At 37.2% G+C, this 20,417-nt stretch overlaps 1 protein-coding gene across 1 annotated transcript; it reads left to right on the top strand.

The window, feature by feature from the left end:
* The first annotated feature begins 1,020 nt into the window (after window positions 1-1,020).
* Window positions 1,021-19,304, top strand: EXO1 (exonuclease 1). Its single transcript, XM_053939625.1, has 13 exons — window positions 1,021-1,494; window positions 3,549-3,668; window positions 4,617-4,740; window positions 5,484-5,621; window positions 5,842-6,054; window positions 7,420-7,607; window positions 8,448-8,544; window positions 9,778-9,994; window positions 10,910-11,162; window positions 12,755-13,220; window positions 13,731-13,832; window positions 17,054-17,241; window positions 19,068-19,304. Exons 1-13 carry the CDS (start codon window positions 1,334-1,336, stop codon window positions 19,207-19,209), a joined length of 2,409 nt encoding a protein of 802 aa, XP_053795600.1. The 5' UTR covers window positions 1,021-1,333; the 3' UTR covers window positions 19,210-19,304.
* Window positions 19,305-20,417: the final 1,113 nt, after the last annotated feature.

Here is a 20,417-nt window from a genome sequence, read left to right on the forward strand (position 1 = left end):
ATTGAATTACACGTAAGATTTTGAATTATATTGGTAGATTACATTGTCTACTTTGATTACTGTTCTTCCCATGAGCACAGCAGTTTGATAGAAAAAAAAATGTCAGAAGTGATAGAAGAACACATTCTTAAGAGAAGCGAACCTAATCCAAATGGATTCTAACTGCAATTGGATTTAAAACTTGTGGAGTGTGTCATATATAGTCAGAATCATGGTGTGAAGAAAGAACTGGCAAAGCAGAATTGCAGAATTCTATTGATATTTTCACATTAAAACATCTTATGCTATCCCTGTGGCTAAGTTATTTCTATGCATTTCTTAGCTGAGAAATTGTAATTCAGATGTGCTCTTTCCAGAATGCATTGAATTTAAACTTTGCTGTCCACTGTCTGGAAACATTGCTTTCTACACTGCTGACTGAGTCATCCACATCACCGAGTCAAAGTATCTAAGAACTGTACAGGCTTCCAAATGGCATGTAGAAAAAGACACTTCTATCTGGTAGATATTGGACTACATTTACTTCTTACTGCAATTTTTGTTTTTATTTACGCAAGAAAACCCTTATGAAAACTGACAGGATAAAGGACCTGTATCAGATAATTGTAACTTCGACCATCCGTTCTTACATTAACCCCGGGGTTTCAGTGTGTAACATTAAAATCTGTCCCCCGCTTGATCCTTGGCAGGCGGTGACCCGCGCCAGCCCCTCCCTTCCCCTCCTTTCTCACGGCGTTGACTACAGTCCATTGTCCTGTTAAAACTCTGCGGAGGCTTTTGATTTATGCGTATTTAATGTTTACAAATGCCACGTTAGTGTTGTCATCTACGAGCTGTGTTCGCCGCACAGCGGCTGTGAGAAATGCTCCGAGCAATGCCGTGAGGAATGTACAGCCCCACAGCGTAGGCCCCGGTCCCGCCCCCGCGGGGCACCATGGGGATCGTAGTCCCCGCGCGCGGGGCGGGGCCATCGCGCTCAGCGCGCGCTGCTTGAAAGCCCCGGGCTGTGCCGAGCCGAGCCGAAGCAGCCGCGATTGCCCGGGCGGGGCGGGCAGGGTCTCCGCGTCCCTTGCCCCTCTGTCCCTCTCTCGCCCCACTCTCCGGCAGCGCCGGCCCGCAACGAGGTACAGCGGCCACCGCCGCGTGGGGAGGCGGCCCCGAGCCGGGATGCGGGGGGGCAGCCGCAGGAGCTCCTCGTGGCCCTGAGCGGCCCAGCGCCCCGGCTGTGAGCTGGCCTGGCGGTCCTCGAGCGAAGATCGAGAGCGGAGATCGAGAGCACAGGGCACTCGGCTTTGTGTTCGCTACTTTCTTTGTTTCCCCGCTCTGCGGCATCATGGGGATCCAGGGCCTGCTCCATTTTATCAAGGAGGCTGCCGAGCCTTCCCACGTGAAGAAATACCAAGGAATGACGGTAGCTGTGGACACCTACTGCTGGCTGCACAAAGGCGCCTATGCTTGTGCTGAGAAGCTGGCCCGGGGAGAGCCCACGGATTTGTAAGTCCTTCTTACGTTTAGCTCTCAGCCCTTTTAAAACTAAAGTTTTGCCAACTTGGTGTTTCTTGAACTAAAAACTAAGTTACATTAGTTTCGCTTCTTACTATTGTTTCTGAATTCTGAGTTGAGGTCTTTTGAAATGGAAATTTTTGGCGATAAATAAACAGCTTTCCAGCTGTGCAAAATAAAAAATATTTAAGATTATATTGGGGAATAAAACTCTCAAAATATTTTTTGTTAGAATACCCAAGGCCCTATCAGTCAGGCTTTTTATCCTAGCATGTATCACTCTCAACTATAATCTAATTTCTCTGATGGAATTCTGTATGTGCAATTCTTTAATTTCAAATTTGATGTTATTTTCAGACACCTTTTTGTATGCAAAGAGACTTTGTAAATACTTCTGTGACAGAGGTTGTAATGATGCCAAGGAATTTTGAGAGCTGTGTTGTGCTCTGAATAAGGTGTAAGATTTTTTGCTGAACATACTACGTTTTTAGTTAAAGTAGCTTTTTAAAAACACATTTACACAGTTAGAGTTCTAGGGAAGGAAATGAACAAAAATTGTGGCCATATTTCAGATTCAACTCCACACCTTAGATCAGGTTTGCATTTCTTGCCCTTCTCTAGAAATATGGCTTGAACTTTTGTTTTAGATTGGATATAGGTAAGGTTGGAAGGGGCCACTGCATGTCATCTCATACAGGCTCCCTTAGAGAGCATTACTTGGGGTTGTGTCCAGACAGCTTTCCAATATGTCCAGAGAAGGAAGAGGTTCGAAAACCTCTCTGGCCAACCTGTTTCAGTGCTTGGTTACTTGCACAGCAAGGAAGTTCTACTTATATTCTAGTGGAATTGCCGTGGTTTGGTTTCTGCCTGCTGCCTCTTGTCCTATTGCTTGGCACCACCCGGGGGCCCTTGGATCCATCAAATCTTGTTACCATGCACATATGATCTTAGACTGGCACCTTAACTATAGTGTAGGGTCCTTTCATACTTTAAAATTCATCTGGATGGAGGTATTATATAGCTACAGTGCTATGTGCTCCTGTCTTTCAAAAATCAGTTATTTTTCTGTCGCTCTAAATCTAGTTTCTTCAGTGCTCGTATCCTTGCATTTTAAATGCTTCTAAATCCCACTCTCCTTCTCCTCCCTTCCTCTGTTGATGAGGTTGCTTTTGCTGTTTTAAAGTGTCCTTAAAATGAATTTTTTTTTCTTTGAGCATCGGTGCAGTATGCTTGCTTAGTGTTTACAGTAGTTATTAGATTTTAATTCTGTGCTGCTGATAAAACGATCTCAAACACATCTGTAGGAATAACAGGTAAGAAGATGAGAGGTTTGAGGGAATAAATAACATCTGGAATGCCTAACAAATATTTTTTCTAGGGATGGGTTTGAAAGCAGTGGATGGTTGCCTCCTGAGCCATATACCATCTTCGCAGTTTGTACAGAACTGTCTTTCGGAATATTTTCAGCACTGTGCCTGCATTTTTAGTATGGGAAGATAGGTTTGCATGTCTTGTCCATAGGATATATGCATTATCTGGAGAGAAGAGCAGATAGTTCTACAAGGAGAGATTAAATAACCTCATCACTTCCAACTCTACAAAAGTGCTTTTAGTCTGCCTTTCTGGGGGTAGGTCATGTGCTGTGCTTGTCTGCTTCCTGTTTCCCTGGCCATTGGAATTAAGTTGCTGAAAGTAAAAAGACAATCCATGTTTTAACTGGTTAAGTTTTTGTCAGTATTGAATAGCAAGACCAAGTGAATTATACTTGAATTCTTATTTCATTTTGTCTGGGAGAGAGGAGCAGTCAGCTCAGTTCTGAACTGGGAGGTAGATTGTTTCTCTTGGTAAAAAAATCAACCAAACTGCATCCAAGTGTTCTTAATTTTTTCTGATACTGGGGGAATGTTCAGCCTGTTATGATTTTTGAACAATAGTTAGTCCTAAATTTACAGTTCTCCTTTCCTGCAGCTGGAAAATGTGTAATAATCTTGTGATTAACAATAAAGTGTATCTTACTTTTCTTATTTTTGTTGTTGTTGATACAGTTACGTAGCTTTCTGTATGAAATTTGTTCATATGCTCCTCTCATTTGGAATTAAACCAATTTTGGTGTTTGATGGATGTACCCTACCTTCTAAGAAGGAAGTGGAAAAGGCACGACGAGAGTAAGTACTGAAGTGTAGTGACTTGCAAGCAAAGCAGTTTTATCACTATAGTAAAAATCAAAAACCCTCCAACTTCAGCTAGGAAGTAAGTTCTGGTAAACTCCGCTGCAATGTAGTATGATATTTTTTCATTTACATCTAAAATCGTACAAACTTCTTAGAGGTTTTATTCCAAAAATAGAAAGTCAATTCATAAATGAAAGCTATTTTATAAAGGAAGGAAGTAAGCCTTTGAGCAGTAGTTCCTGTCATGTATTAGAGACTTTTAGTTTACCCACACTTGTCATCTCTGGACAAAAATATTTTTTCCCAATATAACTATTTCAAATAAAATTGATTTGAAATTGATAAATAAATAATTAATGAAATTGATAAATAAAATTGATTTCAAATAAAATTTATTTGAAATAAATCATCTTTCTCTACAACTAACAAGATAAAGATGTTTCAAATTTAGATTCAGGTCCTTATAAATGGGACTTTTCACTGAAGTTATGAGAATTTTTCAGTAGTGGTTGTTATTTATGAAGTCTCATGAGACATGTGCTTTCTTCAGCGCGAACAATTTCTGATTTATGAAATTAAGTAAATTTGGTTTTCTGTCCTCTAAATCAATAACTATCTAGTGTCAGATACTCCCAACTCTCGTTAAATCTATTTTACTGCAAGCTGAGTGGGTGCATTTCTTCTTTTACACTGCTGATTTCAGTTCTTATTTGTCACTGTTTTCTGAGAAAATATTATCAATTTCAGCATTCAAATCTAGTTGTTCTTGTCAATGCAGTGACCTAGTTATTGTTTTGTTTTAAAAAATTATGCAATAGCCCAGATTTGGGAGGTGTTACGATCTTCCCCCTTTCTTATCTGTCTCTCTTAGTCCCTTCTGCTGTTTGTTCTTTTAAGTGAAAAATAATCTGAGATTGGTGGATATTTTTGTCTTTCTTTTAGGAGGCGTCAAGCCAGTCTTCTGAAGGGGAAGCAATTGCTGCAGGAAGGGAGACTGTCAGAGGCTAGAGAATGTTTTGGGCGAAGTGTAAATATTACCCATGCTATGGCTCATGAAGTTATTAAAGTAAGTTGTCAACATTATTGATAATGCCAGTTTTAAAAAAATCTCTGCAAAAGGCAGCATATCCTACTCTGCATTTTTCTGGCTACATCACTGCCTCTTCTATATAGAAAAGAAAAGTATTCCCACCTGCTTAGTTTCTAATTACCCTGCATGTTAGGCACAATTAACAAGCTTGAAGTTTGTTATGCCTATTTGTATAAATAATAATGATGTGTCAAACAAAAGGCATCTCTTCCTACCACTAGGAACTGAACTTGATAACACTTTGTTTTACTTTTGCAGCACAAAAAAAATCTTTTTTTTTTTCATTTTTCCCTTGTCTAGTTTCTGAGCATAGACTACAGAAAAAAAAAATCTGGCTGATTAAAAATTGTTCTAGTAATTTTTTGCTATACTTTCAATGCAGTCATAGGGTCTTTATCAAAAAGTATTAAGTTTGTTCTAATATTGTTCTTTTTTGTCCACAATATAACTTGCATGAGTTCAAAGTTGTCATCTGTGGTCAGATGCAGTAGTGTTATAGGAAAGGTTGTTTTTGTAAACCAGTGTATATAGATCTAAACTGCTTTAAAGTGGAGTTTCTGGCTATGAAATATTGGACTCTTACTGGGGGCAGGATGGGTATGTGATTAAAAGGTCATGGTTTTGGCTATTTAATGTAGAGGTTTTTATGCTTTCAGGTCTCTTAAGGTAATTACTGAAAATTAATGCAAAGTACATGTATGCTTCTTGTTTATGTACAGGCTGCACGAGCCCAGGGAGTTGATTGTATTGTTGCTCCTTATGAAGCTGATGCTCAGTTGGCTTATCTTAATAAGATCGGCATGGTTCAAGCTATAATTACGGAAGACTCTGATCTTTTAGCTTTTGGATGTAAAAAGGTATGGAAGAAAATACTCATAACCTTTACCTCTTGCTGATATCTGAAAAGGAGAGTTTGAAGTTGCCAAATATGTTTGATGTATGGATTAACTCTTCTACAGCAAATGTGGGAAACAGAAGAGATGAGAATAACACTTTGCCTTGTCTTGTTTCCACCAAGTGCAATGAACTGCCTTATATGGGTGAAAATTATTGTTTTCACTTCCTCTTAACTTTCAGGTGTTTCTGAAAATTGACAAGTTTGGAAATGGACTAGAGATAGATCAAACTCGACTAGGAAACTGCAAGCAGCTTGGAAATGTATTTACAGAAGAGAAATTCCGCTACATGTGTATTCTTTCTGGTTGTGACTACCTCCCTTCAATTCATGGAATTGGGTTAGCTAAAGCATGCAAGTTACTAAAATTAGCCAACAATCCAGATATTATAAAGGTAAACTCAGTTTTGCTTTGTGTTTTGTTTTTTGGCAGCCTATATCAGTATATACGAAATTTGGCACAACTGAAAATATGAAGCTTTTTTGTCTTCCTCCATTTTGAGGAGAATACTAAAAAGTATTTTTACCTGTTCTTAAAAAAGATACTGGCTTAAACTTACTCAAGTGTTGAAGCTGATATATATTTATAAGAAATATACCAAAGTAAACTTAAGTAAAGAATTGTTTTAGTCCTTCAAGGGTATATTCTGTTTGAAGGGAAACTTAATTTTTGGTAAGACTTTGATTTTTTTTTTTTTTTTCCCCCCCACCCCTCATTACTGCTTTCTTTGGCTTCTGCAGATTAGTTATCGGAACTGTTCAATGAACTGTAACTTCTGTATAAGTACAGATTTATCTGTGTGAGGGAGGCACAGAGATTGGGAATCCTATTTCATTACATATGTATGGATATGGACATTTCTATATTAAAAACAGTATGGAAGGAATGTGTGATATGATGCAAAACAAATTCATATAGGGTGTTCTTTTTTTTCTTGTCCAATGTATGAAATTAAAACAAATCTCATATTAGGAAATACAGAGACTAAGAGGACGGGAATAACTTCTTCTGTATGGGTAGTAAGGGAGTAGAGAGGTTAAGAGCTAATAAGAAGAATACCTCATGGGGCTGTCCTGGAGGCAGGTAAATCTAATCGAGAAAAGCATTTTAATACGCAGTTTAATTAACTTAGTGTGTTATCTTCTTTCTTAAATTGCTTGTGTGTTTTAGTGTATTTATCTTTTTCTCTCACAGACAAAGAACAATGATTTTTAATTTTAAAGTGTTTTGTATCATACAGAGCAGACATCAGAGCAACTGGTTTGGCTTTTGAGGAAGTAAAAGGGGAACTTTGAACTTTTCCCATGCAAATCATTATTTGCTTTGATGTATGTCTGAGCAAGATTCCAGGGTTTATTCTGGTTAATTTTGCAATTTTTTTCCATTAAAAGAACACCCACATATTGCTTATATGTCCTGATAATATGAATGATAAAATTTTGATGTGCATTAGTTTAAATAAATACACCTTAAGGAGATTATATGTTTTTCTGATCTCTGATTTTGTATTGACTTATTTATTGAAGGAGATACAAAAATTGAATTGTGTTATTTTTGTAATTGTAGACAATTTGAGTGGGAAAAGAATGTACGAAGTTCTATTTTCTTTCCTTCCCCTATTTAAGTTGAATCTGCTTGTTGCAGTAGGACACTCATTCTACATTTAATTACAAGCAAAGATAATTAATATTTGAAATGTATTTAACCTTTCACATAACCTGTTAAAATGAAACAGTTGAGTAATTTCTTTTTTTGACAGGTTATTAAGAAAATGGGGCAGTACTTGAAGATGAATATAACAGTACCAGAAGAATACATACAGGGTTTTACACGAGCTAATAATACATTCCTGTATCAGTTAGTTTTTGATCCTGTCAACAGAAAATTAGTTCCTCTGAATGCATATGGAGATGATATTGATCCAGAAACACTAACTTATGCAGGACGGTATCCTTTGTGTTGAAACAGCAGAATGGGGAAATAAGAGTGAGCTGATGTGGTATCTTACAATTTCCATTGCCTCTGTGGTGTACTTAGATTTTTTTTTTCCCTGCTTTGACTAGAATCTAGCTTTTCTACAGTCTTAAACTTCTGTGGGGGTTTTCTTCTTTTCTCCTTTGCTCTGATTTTTTTTTTTTTTTTTTAAGTGCAGGGAGTAACTAAATGACCTATTATTTATATAGGCAGAAGTTATTGATCTGGCTGTTTTCTTTAGAAAAAAAATTGTTAAATACAGTTTAAATATAAACTGACTACTTTATGGCTGTCTTGAATTTCTGCCTGTGTTGTGTGCTATAATATCTTCCAGTTTAATTCTTGCAGTTTGTGCTCAATTCAGTCTCTAATTTTAGCATTTTCCTGTTTTACCTGATCCCTCTTCCTATAGAAAAGGTAGCATTTTGCCACATCTGTGCAATGTAAATTTCAACATGTAAGATTAGAAAAATGAAGGAAGAGAGGGGACTGTTTTAAGTAGTTACTAGCTTTGTATGTTCAAGCCATCTGATCTCTGGCATTTGCAGAAATTTGGAAGGAGGAAGTTGCTGCCTCTCCTGCTGATAATTGAAGACTTTAATATTGACTTGCATGATTTGCCAAAGACTGCAGATCTATTGCAATTGCTGTTACATCAGATGAGCCAGGAGTAGTAGTATTAATCCTATGGGTTAATATTCTAGCCATGCCTTTTAGTGGAAAAATGGGAAAGCAGCTGTTCTAACTTTCATGGTACAATTGTTGAAATATAATGTAATATTCAGATATTTTCCTTTACTATGATGGAAACAGACATGTTGGTGATGATACTGCTTTTCAAATCGCTGTTGGCAATATTGATATCAATACAATGGAACAAATTGATAGTTATAACCCCGACACGGCACAGGTAACATCTTTATTATGAAGTTAGACATTAAGAACTTGATGTGGGTCTGAATGTTAATGGGAAAATGTGATTGAGTGTTATTCACAAATGAATTGTCAGTGAAAGCTATTCTGATATTACAGAAACTGTGTGTTCCCACACACATAATTCTCATTTTTTTAAGGTAAAGTTTTATTTTTCATGGTATTTGACTTTAATATCTGTTTTACTTTCAGACTTATTTGCTAAGTCCTTAAATCTATTTACAGAAGTAACTGGTTTAAAGAGAAAATTCTGAAAGAGTTTTGGATTTCTTCTAAGAATAATCCAAAATTGTTTCCTGAATAGAAATAAATTTTAAACTTTAAATTTGGTCTGAGATGAGCAGTTAGTTGTTGCATCCCAGGTTTGAGTTCAGATTAGGGGTTCTGATCTATATTAGTTAAGCGAGTCCTGTGTATCCCCGTGCACCCCCCATGCTTCCCCCCCGCCGCGATGGTTAGCTCCAGGCTGCCTGCCATTGGAGTTTCCCCCCGCCACTCTTGTAACCACTCGCTGCCCACTCCTGAGGATTCTGTGTCCGTCACCCCGTTCCTGCGACCCCACTCGCCCCGAGGCTCCATGTCTGCCCCTGCCGCGTTCCTGTTGGTCACTGTGGTCGTGTCATCGCCACAGCATCTGCCCTCATTGGGTGGGAGGGCCTTTGCCCTCCCTGTCTCACCCCTATATCATCCCATGGTTCCCCAGTCCCGGGGCCATTTTCGTCCACGCGAGGTTGGGAGCGATCTGCGGCTTCTCCATCGTGGCTCCCGCGGCCATTAAAGCCTTCCAGCCGCCATGTGGATGGATTTGGACGATACCCTTGCCACTTTATTTCCTCCCTCGCACCGATGGCAAAGCGCAGCCAGCCCGTCCTGGTGCGCAGCAACAGAAGCGCCCGGGAATCGTGACACGCGCCAGCCCCAACGAGAAGCCGAGGCGCCCAAGCTGGGCACTCGGGAGCTGACCAGGGCCGAGAAAAATAACACATTGTTGCTGTTAGTCACTTGTGCCATATTGAAATGAAGACATCATGGGAGTGCAACAAAAAGTATGAAAAGCATGAGAATTGTGGGAACAAAAAAAAGGTTTTTGTGGACTATGTCACTAGATGTACAGATGTCAATGTTTCCTTCCTTGTATTCTAAGTCAGGAAATCATATATGGAAGGCAAAACTATAAACCTGTGTCTTGTTTTTTAATTGTTTTGTGTAGCCTGTGCAGCAGAGGAGTTGTGGCTGGAATGACCAACGTGATAATCATGTAAATAGCATTTGGAGCAGAGAATACAAGTTTGGTCCCACTGAAGATCCTGCTCCTCCTAAAGTGCATTTCCCGGAGAAACCATTAACCAAAGGCATGGAGAAAATAATTAGTGTTAAAGGACTAAAGCTTGCAGGCAAAGAGCTCTTGTCAAAAAGGCCAAGGAGTGGTATGTTTATATTAAATAAGTATATGAACAACAGTAGAAGGCTGTGGGAAAGCAAAGGATTTTATCTTGTATGAGGCTTTAGAGGCTTAACTCTTGAATGTTATTGTCTTCATTCTGTTTTCAACAAGCTACAAGACTAACAAGCCACAATATTAAAGCCTAGATGATGATTAAGGGTGACAGCAAACTTTCAACAGGACTTGATCTTAACATTCTTTGGTTTGCTATAAAACTCTGGTGGTTTCAGTTTCAGGTTATGTTTAATACAAGCTGTGTTTTGATATACTTTTGGTTTTAATTTCTATCTTAAAATGGCTTGTGAAGAACTTAAAGCAGCCTGTTTTTTCCCAGCATTGATATTAGGCCAGTCTGAGTACAGACTGTGCTGCATCTAATCCCCTGTATATGTGCTCTTTATGCCAAATTTTTCACTTTCTCTAGCACATCTGTGTTATCTTGTCTTCTCTGCCACCTGAGTTATATGTGCTCAGATAAACTGTGGACTTGTAATAGAAGAGGCACTTTTTCTTCCTATTGTGCTTTATGTTGAGTGTTTTCCACTGCTTCCTTTGCTTTCTGATTATACTGCTGGAGCTTTCTTTTTTTTCCTTCGGTACTCCAGGTATCTTCCTATTCCCTTGCTTACCAAAGTCTGTAGGTAGTTCAGCAACCTGCCTCTAAACCAAATGTAGTTTCATTGTAGTTGTTCTGCCTTCACTCCATCTACCTTTTCACCAAGTTATTTTTAAGGCTATGTACTAGAAAACAATGGCATTAAAGACATCTAAACTCTATTTTCTTACCAGATCTTACTAATATGTTTAAGCCTGTGAGAGTAAATATGTAATGTTTAGCTAACTCATAACTGGTTAATTGTACAATGTGCTTTTACAGTGATGCTTAAATTGTCTTTAGATTCAGAAGAACTCTCAGATGGAGATCTGTTGAAGCAGTATTCATTTTCAAAAACAAAAAAAATCAAGGAGAATGATAATGATGGTCAAGCACAAAAGAGTGTGTCAGCAATACAAAACCTTGTTTCTCCAGGAATTTCCATCTCTCAAGAAAGCTCTAACTCCCTACCCAGAGTTAGAAATAAATTTGCTTCCTTTTTACAAAGGAAAAACAAAGACAAGGATGCTGTAATTGTTCCAGGAACAAGAAGCAGGTATGCTTATGTCACATGTTTTCATGAGTAGCAAAACACTATTTGCTGTCCTGGTTGCTAAAATAGCCTGAATAATGAAAATAGGAAAAATGCTAACTCAAACTTTTTATGCAACTGTATTGCACCTCAGCTGAGATGGTGGATCTTTTGTGCCTAGGCATGCTATGTTTTGGGAGACAGATAATGTTCATTTTTTTACTGCTGAAGTGAAGACTGAAACTATTCATCGAATAGTTTGGTTTGGAGGGGACCTTAAAATAATCTCATTCCAACCCTCCTGACACTGTCAAGACACCTTTTTCTAGACCAGGCTGCTCAGAGATCCATCCAACCTAATCTTGAGCACTTCCAGGGATGGGGTACCTGCGACTTCTCTGGGCAACCAGTTCCAGTGCACCACCACACTCACATTCACCACAAGGTGAAGAATTTCGTCCCAGTATCTAATTTCAGTCTCTTTTAACTTGTCCTGTCACTACATACCCTTATGAAAAGTCCCTCTCCATCTCTCCTTTAGGCTTCTCTGTAGATACTGCAAGGTGCTATAGGGCCTCCCTGGAACCTTTTCTTCTCTAGACTGAACAGCCCTGATTTTCTCAGCTTTTCTTTGTAGGAGAGGTGCTCCAGCTCTGATCAATTTAATGGCTCTCAAGAAAGTATTCAATATCTCTGGGGATCAAAATTAATTAGGAATTGCCTGGGGTTTTTTTCCAGGTAAAGGACATATGATATATCCCAAAAAATCAAGGGTAGCTACTTTGTGGCAAATATGTAAGCAGTTAATGAATACATGGACTTAAGTTGATAGGGCTTTTTGTTTATTTCAGTAAAGCTAAACCTGGTCGTACTCTATGACAAGTACCTGTTCTTATCCCATCCCATTCAGCTGATACTATTGATCTCTGCAGCAGCAGTTTGAGAACCGGGACTTTGTTAGGTTTTCTTTTTTTTTATTTAGTCCCATTTGGCCACAACTACTTGAATTTGTTTTACAAAACATTATCACAATTAAATCTATTATTGTGTAATTTTTATCTTAAATAATGTGAATATTTTTGAGCAGTGCAATTTTACAGAACAGTCTTAATACCGTAGTTTTAAAGCAGACCTTTCTGAGCTGAAAGTTTTGGAAAGTTTTTTAATGCATGAAAAAATAAGAGTTGTCACTGATAGGTTCTTCCCTAAATCTGTGCTCAGTATTCTCAGGAACTGCTGTAGCATAGAAAAAAAGTAGTAAGGTTCTATTTTCCTTGATAAGTGGTGCTGAAGTATTTCACTACTAGCTTTATCATCGTTAATATATTCTTAAATGTTGTAGGATTTCGAGGTGTTTCTCATTCAGTTGAAGAACCTTCTTAGTATTTCAGTCAAAGAATGCCATTTTTATAGATGCTTTTTCCTGCTTTTTTTTCTTTTTTTTTTTTTTTTTTGCTAAATGTCTCCCTGAGGGACTTTTCCTGTTGCCAAAATAATTTGTCTGCAAGGATACCTTGAAAATAAAATTGATGGATAGAGACAATGATGCAAATGAGTATGTAATCATCAATAACTTTCTTCTCCTTTGCTTTCACTTTTTTTTTTTCCTTTTTTAGGTTTTTCTGCAATGATGCAGTTATGTTTGACAGTAGAGCAAAGAAGGAAGGTGGTGCCCTAACTGAGGATGCTGAGCAGGATTGCCAGAAACAGGAAGTAAAACATGTAGCTGAAGACGTTTCTAGGTTTTCAGAAACTGAAAAATCATCACAGACTGTCTTTACACCTCCTGGAGAAATGCAGAATAGTTGTTCCCAGTGGTTTAGCAGCCTCAAAAGTAACTCACGAAATCTTGGTCCATCTCAAACTGTATTTTCACAGCAGTTTCACCATCAGAGAAACAACTGCATTGTATCCCAGGAAGATCAGATTAATGTGGCAGTGTGTGATGAATCAGAGGAAGAGTCCTCCGCCTTAATAGAACTGGAACAGTCATCACAGTCTCATGGGTCTTGTGAGCCATCCGAATGCAGTTTGGAGTCTTCAGAAATCCTGCAAGTATCCAGCGATAGCGTAGGTGCAAAGGTAAGAAAATTAGACATTGTTTCAGCATTTGTTTTCACATTAAATTTTAAAAGAAATTATTCAGTGAAGTCTCCTTTTCAGAATGGTGCCCTACAGATGCTGTAGCTTGTGCTAACAAAACTTACCTCTATATAGAATCACAGGATGATCATATTCTTGTCAATGCTTAACATAATTGTACAGAATGGATTGACATACTAGCTTAAATAAAATCTGTTCTCTGGTTTTAGTTTGTCTTGTCTTTGCTTTTATGAGGCACTGCTATCACTGCAGTGCCTCATAAAAGCACCTGGTAGGCAACCTTTTGTTCTCTGCTTTTAGTGCCTGAAGTGCTTTCAGAAGCATATGCATGCCTTTGTAGTGTTGCTTGCTAAAAGACAGGTTTTTGTATGAGTTCTTAGAACTGCTGAAAACATTGCAGCTTAAAGTATAAACATGTAGCTATGAAAACATATATTGTGTTTACAAAAAGGCAACCTGTTTTAAAACCAGATCAATTTTCTCTTGAAGGAATCCGATTCTAGTTCAAAACTGAATGATGATCAATGTTCCCTGTCTCTGCTATTTTCTGCTGTTCAAACTAACAAAAAAAATACAATCATAAAGACAAAGGTAAGAATTCTTTTAATTTTATGAGCTTTACTAAACTCTGAAAATCAGTTCCTACTAGTTCATTTTAGAACTTGTAATGAAAGACTTAAGCCATGCAAATGTTGACAAGACAAAACTTTTATTCATGTTCATCTACCCTGGAGCTAGGGTGAAATATAACCACCTGTAATTGATAACAGAGTTGCAACTTGTTTGGGGGTTTTAAACACTTCAGTGTAAAGTAAGCCAAGGTAGGGCAAGAAAATCTATTTCAGGTTTTATCATATAAATTGCAGTAATGTTCACAGTCCAGATACAATCACAAGATGCAACTGTAATTTGACTTACCTGTGTTTGCTTGTATGTAAAAGAATAAACTTATGTTCCTTGTCTTTGGAACATTTCTAAGAGCTTAATATATTTGTCTAGTTGATAACTTCTAAGACTTTAACAGCTCTGATTCCTTTGGTGTTGTCATTAGTTTTGGCCAAAAGATGTAAGAGGCAGATATTTTCTATGTATGCCCCCTAGTAAGTTTTCATGTAGACAGACTAAAAATCACAAACTTCACTCTGCCAGACAAGAATATTGTGTGTTTTGTAAAATAGTGACATCTTGTGGTTATTGTTAGGAACTTATTTGTTAAGGAACAAGTTACATTTGTATTTTGGAACATTAACATTTTTCCTGCTTTTTCTCAACAAGACTGAGTAAGGAAATCATCCTGGCATTCAGAATTTTTATTACTTTGGTTTAAAGGCTGTGTTTAATATGTTTTACATTATTTTGCTCATCTTAGAAGGTATATTGGGAGAATGAATATATTAAATATTGGGGGATCACATTATGGAAGTACTGATGTAATATAAGCATCACATAAAAACAGAATTTCAGCATGCTTGGAGCCCTTCATGAAACAAAAATTGCTGAAAATCTGTGAGGACAATAGGGTTAAAGCAAGTGGATAGTAGGAGGATTTCCACCACTTATTTCCATGGCCATGAATTCCCTCTTCTGCTATTATGTGCTGGGAATAATAATTATAAAGAATTACATCAGAAAACCGGCTTGACCAAAAAGTAACCTGACAACAACAATGAAAAGGTCAGTCATATTGTAACTTGGGTCCACCCAGACTCTTGGGACTCCTGAGAGTTGTTGCACCAGTAAGACCATGGGAGAGGCAAGGTAGAGATAAGGAGCACCACTTCTGGTTCAGTTTTCTTTCAGAATTTATTAAAATCTTGTTAGGATATTTATTAGGATCCTGCAAGTGTAAAACAAGGGAAGTGTTTGCTGGTGTTAAAAACAGCAGAAGATACCAAAGGGGAAAATGAGTTCCAGATTTAAGGAAGAAGCAGTTAATCACATAATGCATAATTTAATGTGATTTTGGTAAACTTAATATCAACTATGTAGATTTACTTAGAGAAATTTAATAACTGGGGGAGGCAATTTGAAAAGTTTGTCAGCTCTTATTGTGGTTCCAATCCAAAATATGAAGTGCTACCTACTCAATTCTAATATCAAAACTAGTAGAAGCTTTTTACTAAAAAATGCCTGTATGATACAGAGTTCCCTAAGACCTCAAGTTTTCATCTGTGATACTATTTCAGCTGTGGTTTTTACTGCTAATTATTTTTCACAATTGCTGTGAGCTCAACGAAGAGTGTAATACTCTTTGTGTTAGAAAATAGTATATAGTAGAAAAGAGCATTCTGCTCTGGCATGAAATTTCTTAGCAGGTGTTCACCATGCAGGTTTGCCTACTTTTGGGTTAGCTAAATTAAGCTCAAATTCAGACATAATTCAGTACTACAGGAATACGTAGGATTTAGGTGCCTTCATATGCTGCAAAAAGATCAAGGTGATTAGATAAAAAGCAAAATACTATAAAGCAGAATACTAAAAAGCAAAATACTATAAATTTTATTTTATTCTTCGTAGTATTCCAGTTCCAATTTTTAGCTTACAACATTCTAAACACTTTTTTCCCTCCTTGGAATACCAAGATCTGCTTAATATATTTAGGTAGAAACAGTGCAATTTCAATAATAGGATCACAGAATCATTAAGTTTGGAAAAGACTTTGCAGTCAGGTCTAGCTCTCAACCCAGCACTACCATGTTCACCATTGAATTGTATCCTGAAGTACCATATCCACACAATTTTTGAACACTTCCAAGAATTGTGATCCTGCCACTTCTCTGGGCAGCCTGTTCCAATGCTTTACAACCCTTTGCAGGAAGAAATTTTTCTTAATATCCAATTTAAACCTCCCCTGGTGCAACTTGAAGCCGTTTCCTCATGTCTTATTACTAGTTGCCTGGAAGAAGAGGCCAACCCTCATCTGGCTACACCTTCCCTTCAGGCAGTTGTAGAGAGTGATGAGGTGGTCCCTGAGCCTCCTTTTCTCCAGGCTAAACACTCCCATCTCCCTCAGCTGCTCATCATCAGACTTGTGCTCCAGACCTTTCACCAGCTCTATTGCCTGTCTCTGGACATTCCAGTGCCTCAATGTCTTTCTTGTAGATAGGGACCAAAACTGAGCACAGAATTTGAGATGCAAAAAATATATAATAAATGTGTGTGGTGGGGAGATGGCAAAATGCCACGATGTTTCAGAAACAACGAAGCTATGAATTCTCTTTGAAGAAAAGGCTGCTGAGATGTTCCAATTTAAATCTGGTTGCATTTAAGAGAGAGATTCTGGCCAAGCACAGCTTTTCTGAGCTCCTGGTATAGAAATTGGATAAGAAGGTCCAGCTAGAGGTCTAAGGCTCCTTGGGGTCATTTTACTGTTACCTGTGCTCTTGCTTGTGGCTACATCTTTGTGAAATCTGAGTGAAACTCGCAGGAGTGATACCAGCGAGTTGCTGCTCTTAAAATTCTAAAAGATGGCATTACATGAGAGCACAACAAATAGTCTTCAAACAGATGAAAAAGTAACTATTCAGTAGGTTTTAAAAACTGAATTAAAAAGAAATTAGTATTTACAACCTTAGTATGAAGACTTATGGAAGTGGTTTTGCCAGTTCTTACAGCTGCAGTATGTCTTGTGTTTGAGATTATATTTTTTAGATTATAGACTATCTAAATATACTTTGTTGTGGCATTTCCAATTTCATTATCTCAACACAATGTAAACCACTATTTTTTTGATTATAAACTTTGCAGCATGGTATCTGTTGCTTGCAGGTTGTCATTTTTACCATGTGTACTACAATATTAAAATTCCACAGGTTCCTGGATTGCATAAATCCAGTAATATAAGGTCTCATATGGCAACAAAGCTCAAGCCATTGATACCAGCTAAAGTAAGTGGACTAAGCAGGAAACCTGTGCAGAAGAGAAAGGACTGTGATACTGAAAATAAGCTGGGGCTGCAATCCACTATTGGGGAACTCTGGAAAAGTTTCCAATTTAAAAGGTGAGTTGCTTTAACCCTTTACTTAGTACACGGCATGCTTTTTTCCCAAAGAAACATTTTTCAATTTCTACACATGCTCTCCATAGAATTCAATAAGGATAACAGTGCAAGATTAGATATTTTCTACATACAATTTATAACTTCCTAAGCTTGATGTAAACATGAAGCATGGTTTTTGGTAAATATGTTTTTCATCTAACCAGGAAAAACTCTCAGCTAAAATTCACTTCATGAATTTTATTGATAATTACATTTAGTTTACCATAATTGATATGAAAATTGTTACCATTGTTTGCAATCAAACACCAAAAATCATTTCTTGACCTAAATGCAAAAGCTGCATTAAAGTTGCTAAATTTGAGTCAAAGACTGCTTCTATTTAACTCTGTGTCACCCACATTTGGAGATGGCTGATTGTCAGAAGTATTCTGCTTTCAAGATGACAGTGAACTGATGGAATGTTTCTGTTAGCTGGAGTTTCTGGTTACAAGAGACATTCTTGCACACTATAAAATGCTGTTGCTTTTCCTTGTGGAGATGACTTGTCTAAATTGAAGTTTCTGCAAATAGCTTCAAGGTTTGAATTTGAAGGGCAACTGTGATTTCTAAAAAGTACAACAGAATCTGAACTGTAGTTATTCTAACTTACACTATCTCCATGGGCTCAGATAAAAACTCCTGGTGGCAAAGTTTTCCCAGCTTTAAGTAGCAATCTCAACTTTGAATAAATAAGCCTTATTTAAATAAAATTATTTTCACTAACTTGAAACCAAATATGACTAGGGGAAAAAGTATTCTTTGCACTGAGTAGTAAATGTTGATTGATATTGGTGAGCGTGTGTTAATTCAGATGAATGTATTTTAGTAAGTTTGGGCCTTAGGGTAGGTTATTATAAACATACAACTGTTTTCTGTTTAAAAAAAATGACATATAGTATTTACATTTTTAGAAATTTTTCTTATTTATTATCTTCATTATGGGGTGTGAGAATGACTGACAGTTTCAAAGAGGAAGTGAAAGTGTTTATGTATTTCTCTATTTGGTCTGACCAGGGTTGCTCACAGGGAGAAAATGCATAAATTTGGATTTATCAGAATACAGGCAGATAGAACAGTGTGAGCCTAGGTGGCACACTCTGCTGATGGTTACAAGACTTGGCTCCCACCACGCACATTTTATCCATCCAGTTTTGGTTCGTTTGTAACCTCTGGGTGTTAATACTGGGGATATATATTTTTCTATTGCTTCTATGTAAGCAATAGTTTATTAGTTTTTAGGGGATTTTTTTTCCTCAACACGTTTCACAAATTGGGTTTTTTACTGCTAGAACTTGCTTAGATTTTTTTTTTTTCAGATTTTAAGATGTTTCTAAATTAGCCTTATGTTTTAACAATTATGTTACCTTATGGCAAATACGTTTTGTGGGACGCTAACCGCTAACCAGTTCTGCCTCAATGTCAAGGCTCACAGGAGCAATGAAGTGCTCCTACATATAAAACTACACTTATTCAGAAGACTTAAATGTTAAGGAGGCATGTACAACCCGAAGTAGGATGGGGTACATGCAGTCTTTCATAAATAAAGCTAACAGCTATCATTCTGTCAGTTTCAGTGATTTTTTTCAGTTTCAGTGAATTTCACTGAAATTGAAATTAAAACTTTGCATCAGAAATTTTTATTTTTTTACTTATTCATAGGTGGAGTGGGTAGTTAGGTGAGGGGTCTTTCTTTGTTTTAACCTGTATATTCTTACTGGCCTATGGTTAGAAACACAAAATATCATAACATTCTTTGGTTTTGTTTTGTCTTTGGTTTTTTTGTGCAGAGAGTATGAAAAACTTCCTTCCTGTAGAAAGTCAGATCCTTTGTCTCCAATCAAAGATAATATACAGCTCACTCCAGAAACAGAAGAGGAGATCTTTACTCATCTGGAACGTAGTCATGTTCAGAGAGCTATATTCCAATGAACTGCATGCTGTTCATAATGGGATGGATTTTTAATCATTGTCAAAATTTACATTTTGGATATTTCATCAATATATAAAAGATACTTTGAAAACCAGCAATGTACTTCAGTCTGACTAGTGATTTATCATTTCTTTTATAAAAGCGTGAATTCAAAGGTACAGTTCTGTACTGACTGGAATAAAATAATTCAGATTCCTCTGTTCTCTTATTTGAAGTCCCCATGCTAATTTTTTCTCTCAAAACGTTTAGTTGCCCCTGGGCATTTTATGTAGGTCTCACATACAATCCAAGTTTCTGCAAGAGCAGCAGAACAAGTTTGTGTCTTAATTTGTGATAATTAATATTTTTTGCCTCTTTCTTTTTTCTTCTTGGGGCTAATCTGGCTTCAGTACAGGTTTAAAACTGCTGCTAAGTGTGCATAACAGTCTGCAGTATACTTCCAGTAGTCTGATAACTATTTCTTTTCCCTATAAGGTAAGATTTGCTCTCTTGACACTTGGCTTTCTGTTTGGTTCAGTTGTGTTGGTGGTAGGAATAACTGGGTGTCTGCAGAAAGGAATATCACAAATATCTGGTCCCCAAATTCTCACATTAATAGAATGCAATCCAAAAAAATATAATGTATTCTTCTGTTTAACATGTCTATTTCACATTTTATATTCTTCTCCAACAACAGACACCCAAAATGCTGGTCCTCAGAGTCAGGGTTACAAAATAGCATTGTCATCACAACAGGCCAAGCTTCAGTGTTCAAATAAAGGAAAAGAATGCAGGAGACTAGAGTCCTTGCTGTCTTTGACTCAATTACTATGAAAGAGTATGATGGGATTTCAGATTTCTACCTTGCAAATCAGGATTTGAGTCACTGTAAAGGTATGTTTGGAACTTTCCTATTTTTAGGAATGGATAATATTTCTGCAGCAGATGAAGGTACAAAAATATCTTAACCTGTGAAATATATATTTTCCATTCCTGAGATTAATGCTTTCCCTCAGCCTTTGAGCTTTTTGCAAGAGTTTCAAGTTTGAAATTACCTATGAGAGGCAGAGGTTTTTAGGTTGCAATGTACTTTTTTTTCTCTCTAAGAGAATTTTCATCTATGAAACCGAAGTGAGCAGCTGAATTAAATTACAAAGAAGCTGCTTAAAAGAAAATATTGATCCCCAAATTTGTGGAATCAACCCTTTTATTTTTATATTTGTGTTGA

Source organism: Vidua chalybeata, chromosome 3 (assembly GCF_026979565.1).
Source record: "Vidua chalybeata isolate OUT-0048 chromosome 3, bVidCha1 merged haplotype, whole genome shotgun sequence".
NCBI lineage: Eukaryota > Metazoa > Chordata > Aves > Passeriformes > Viduidae > Vidua > Vidua chalybeata.

Coding starts and splice junctions, on each gene's coding strand:
- EXO1 (XM_053939625.1), top strand. CDS start 1,334: ATGGGGATCCAGGGCCTGCTCCATTTTATCAAGGAGGCTGCCGAGCCT. Junction 1,495..3,548: donor CGGGGAGAGCCCACGGATTT/GTAAGTCCTTCT, acceptor TTGTTGATACAG/TTACGTAGCTTTCTGTATGA. Junction 9,995..10,909: donor GTCAAAAAGGCCAAGGAGTG/GTATGTTTATAT, acceptor AATTGTCTTTAG/ATTCAGAAGAACTCTCAGAT.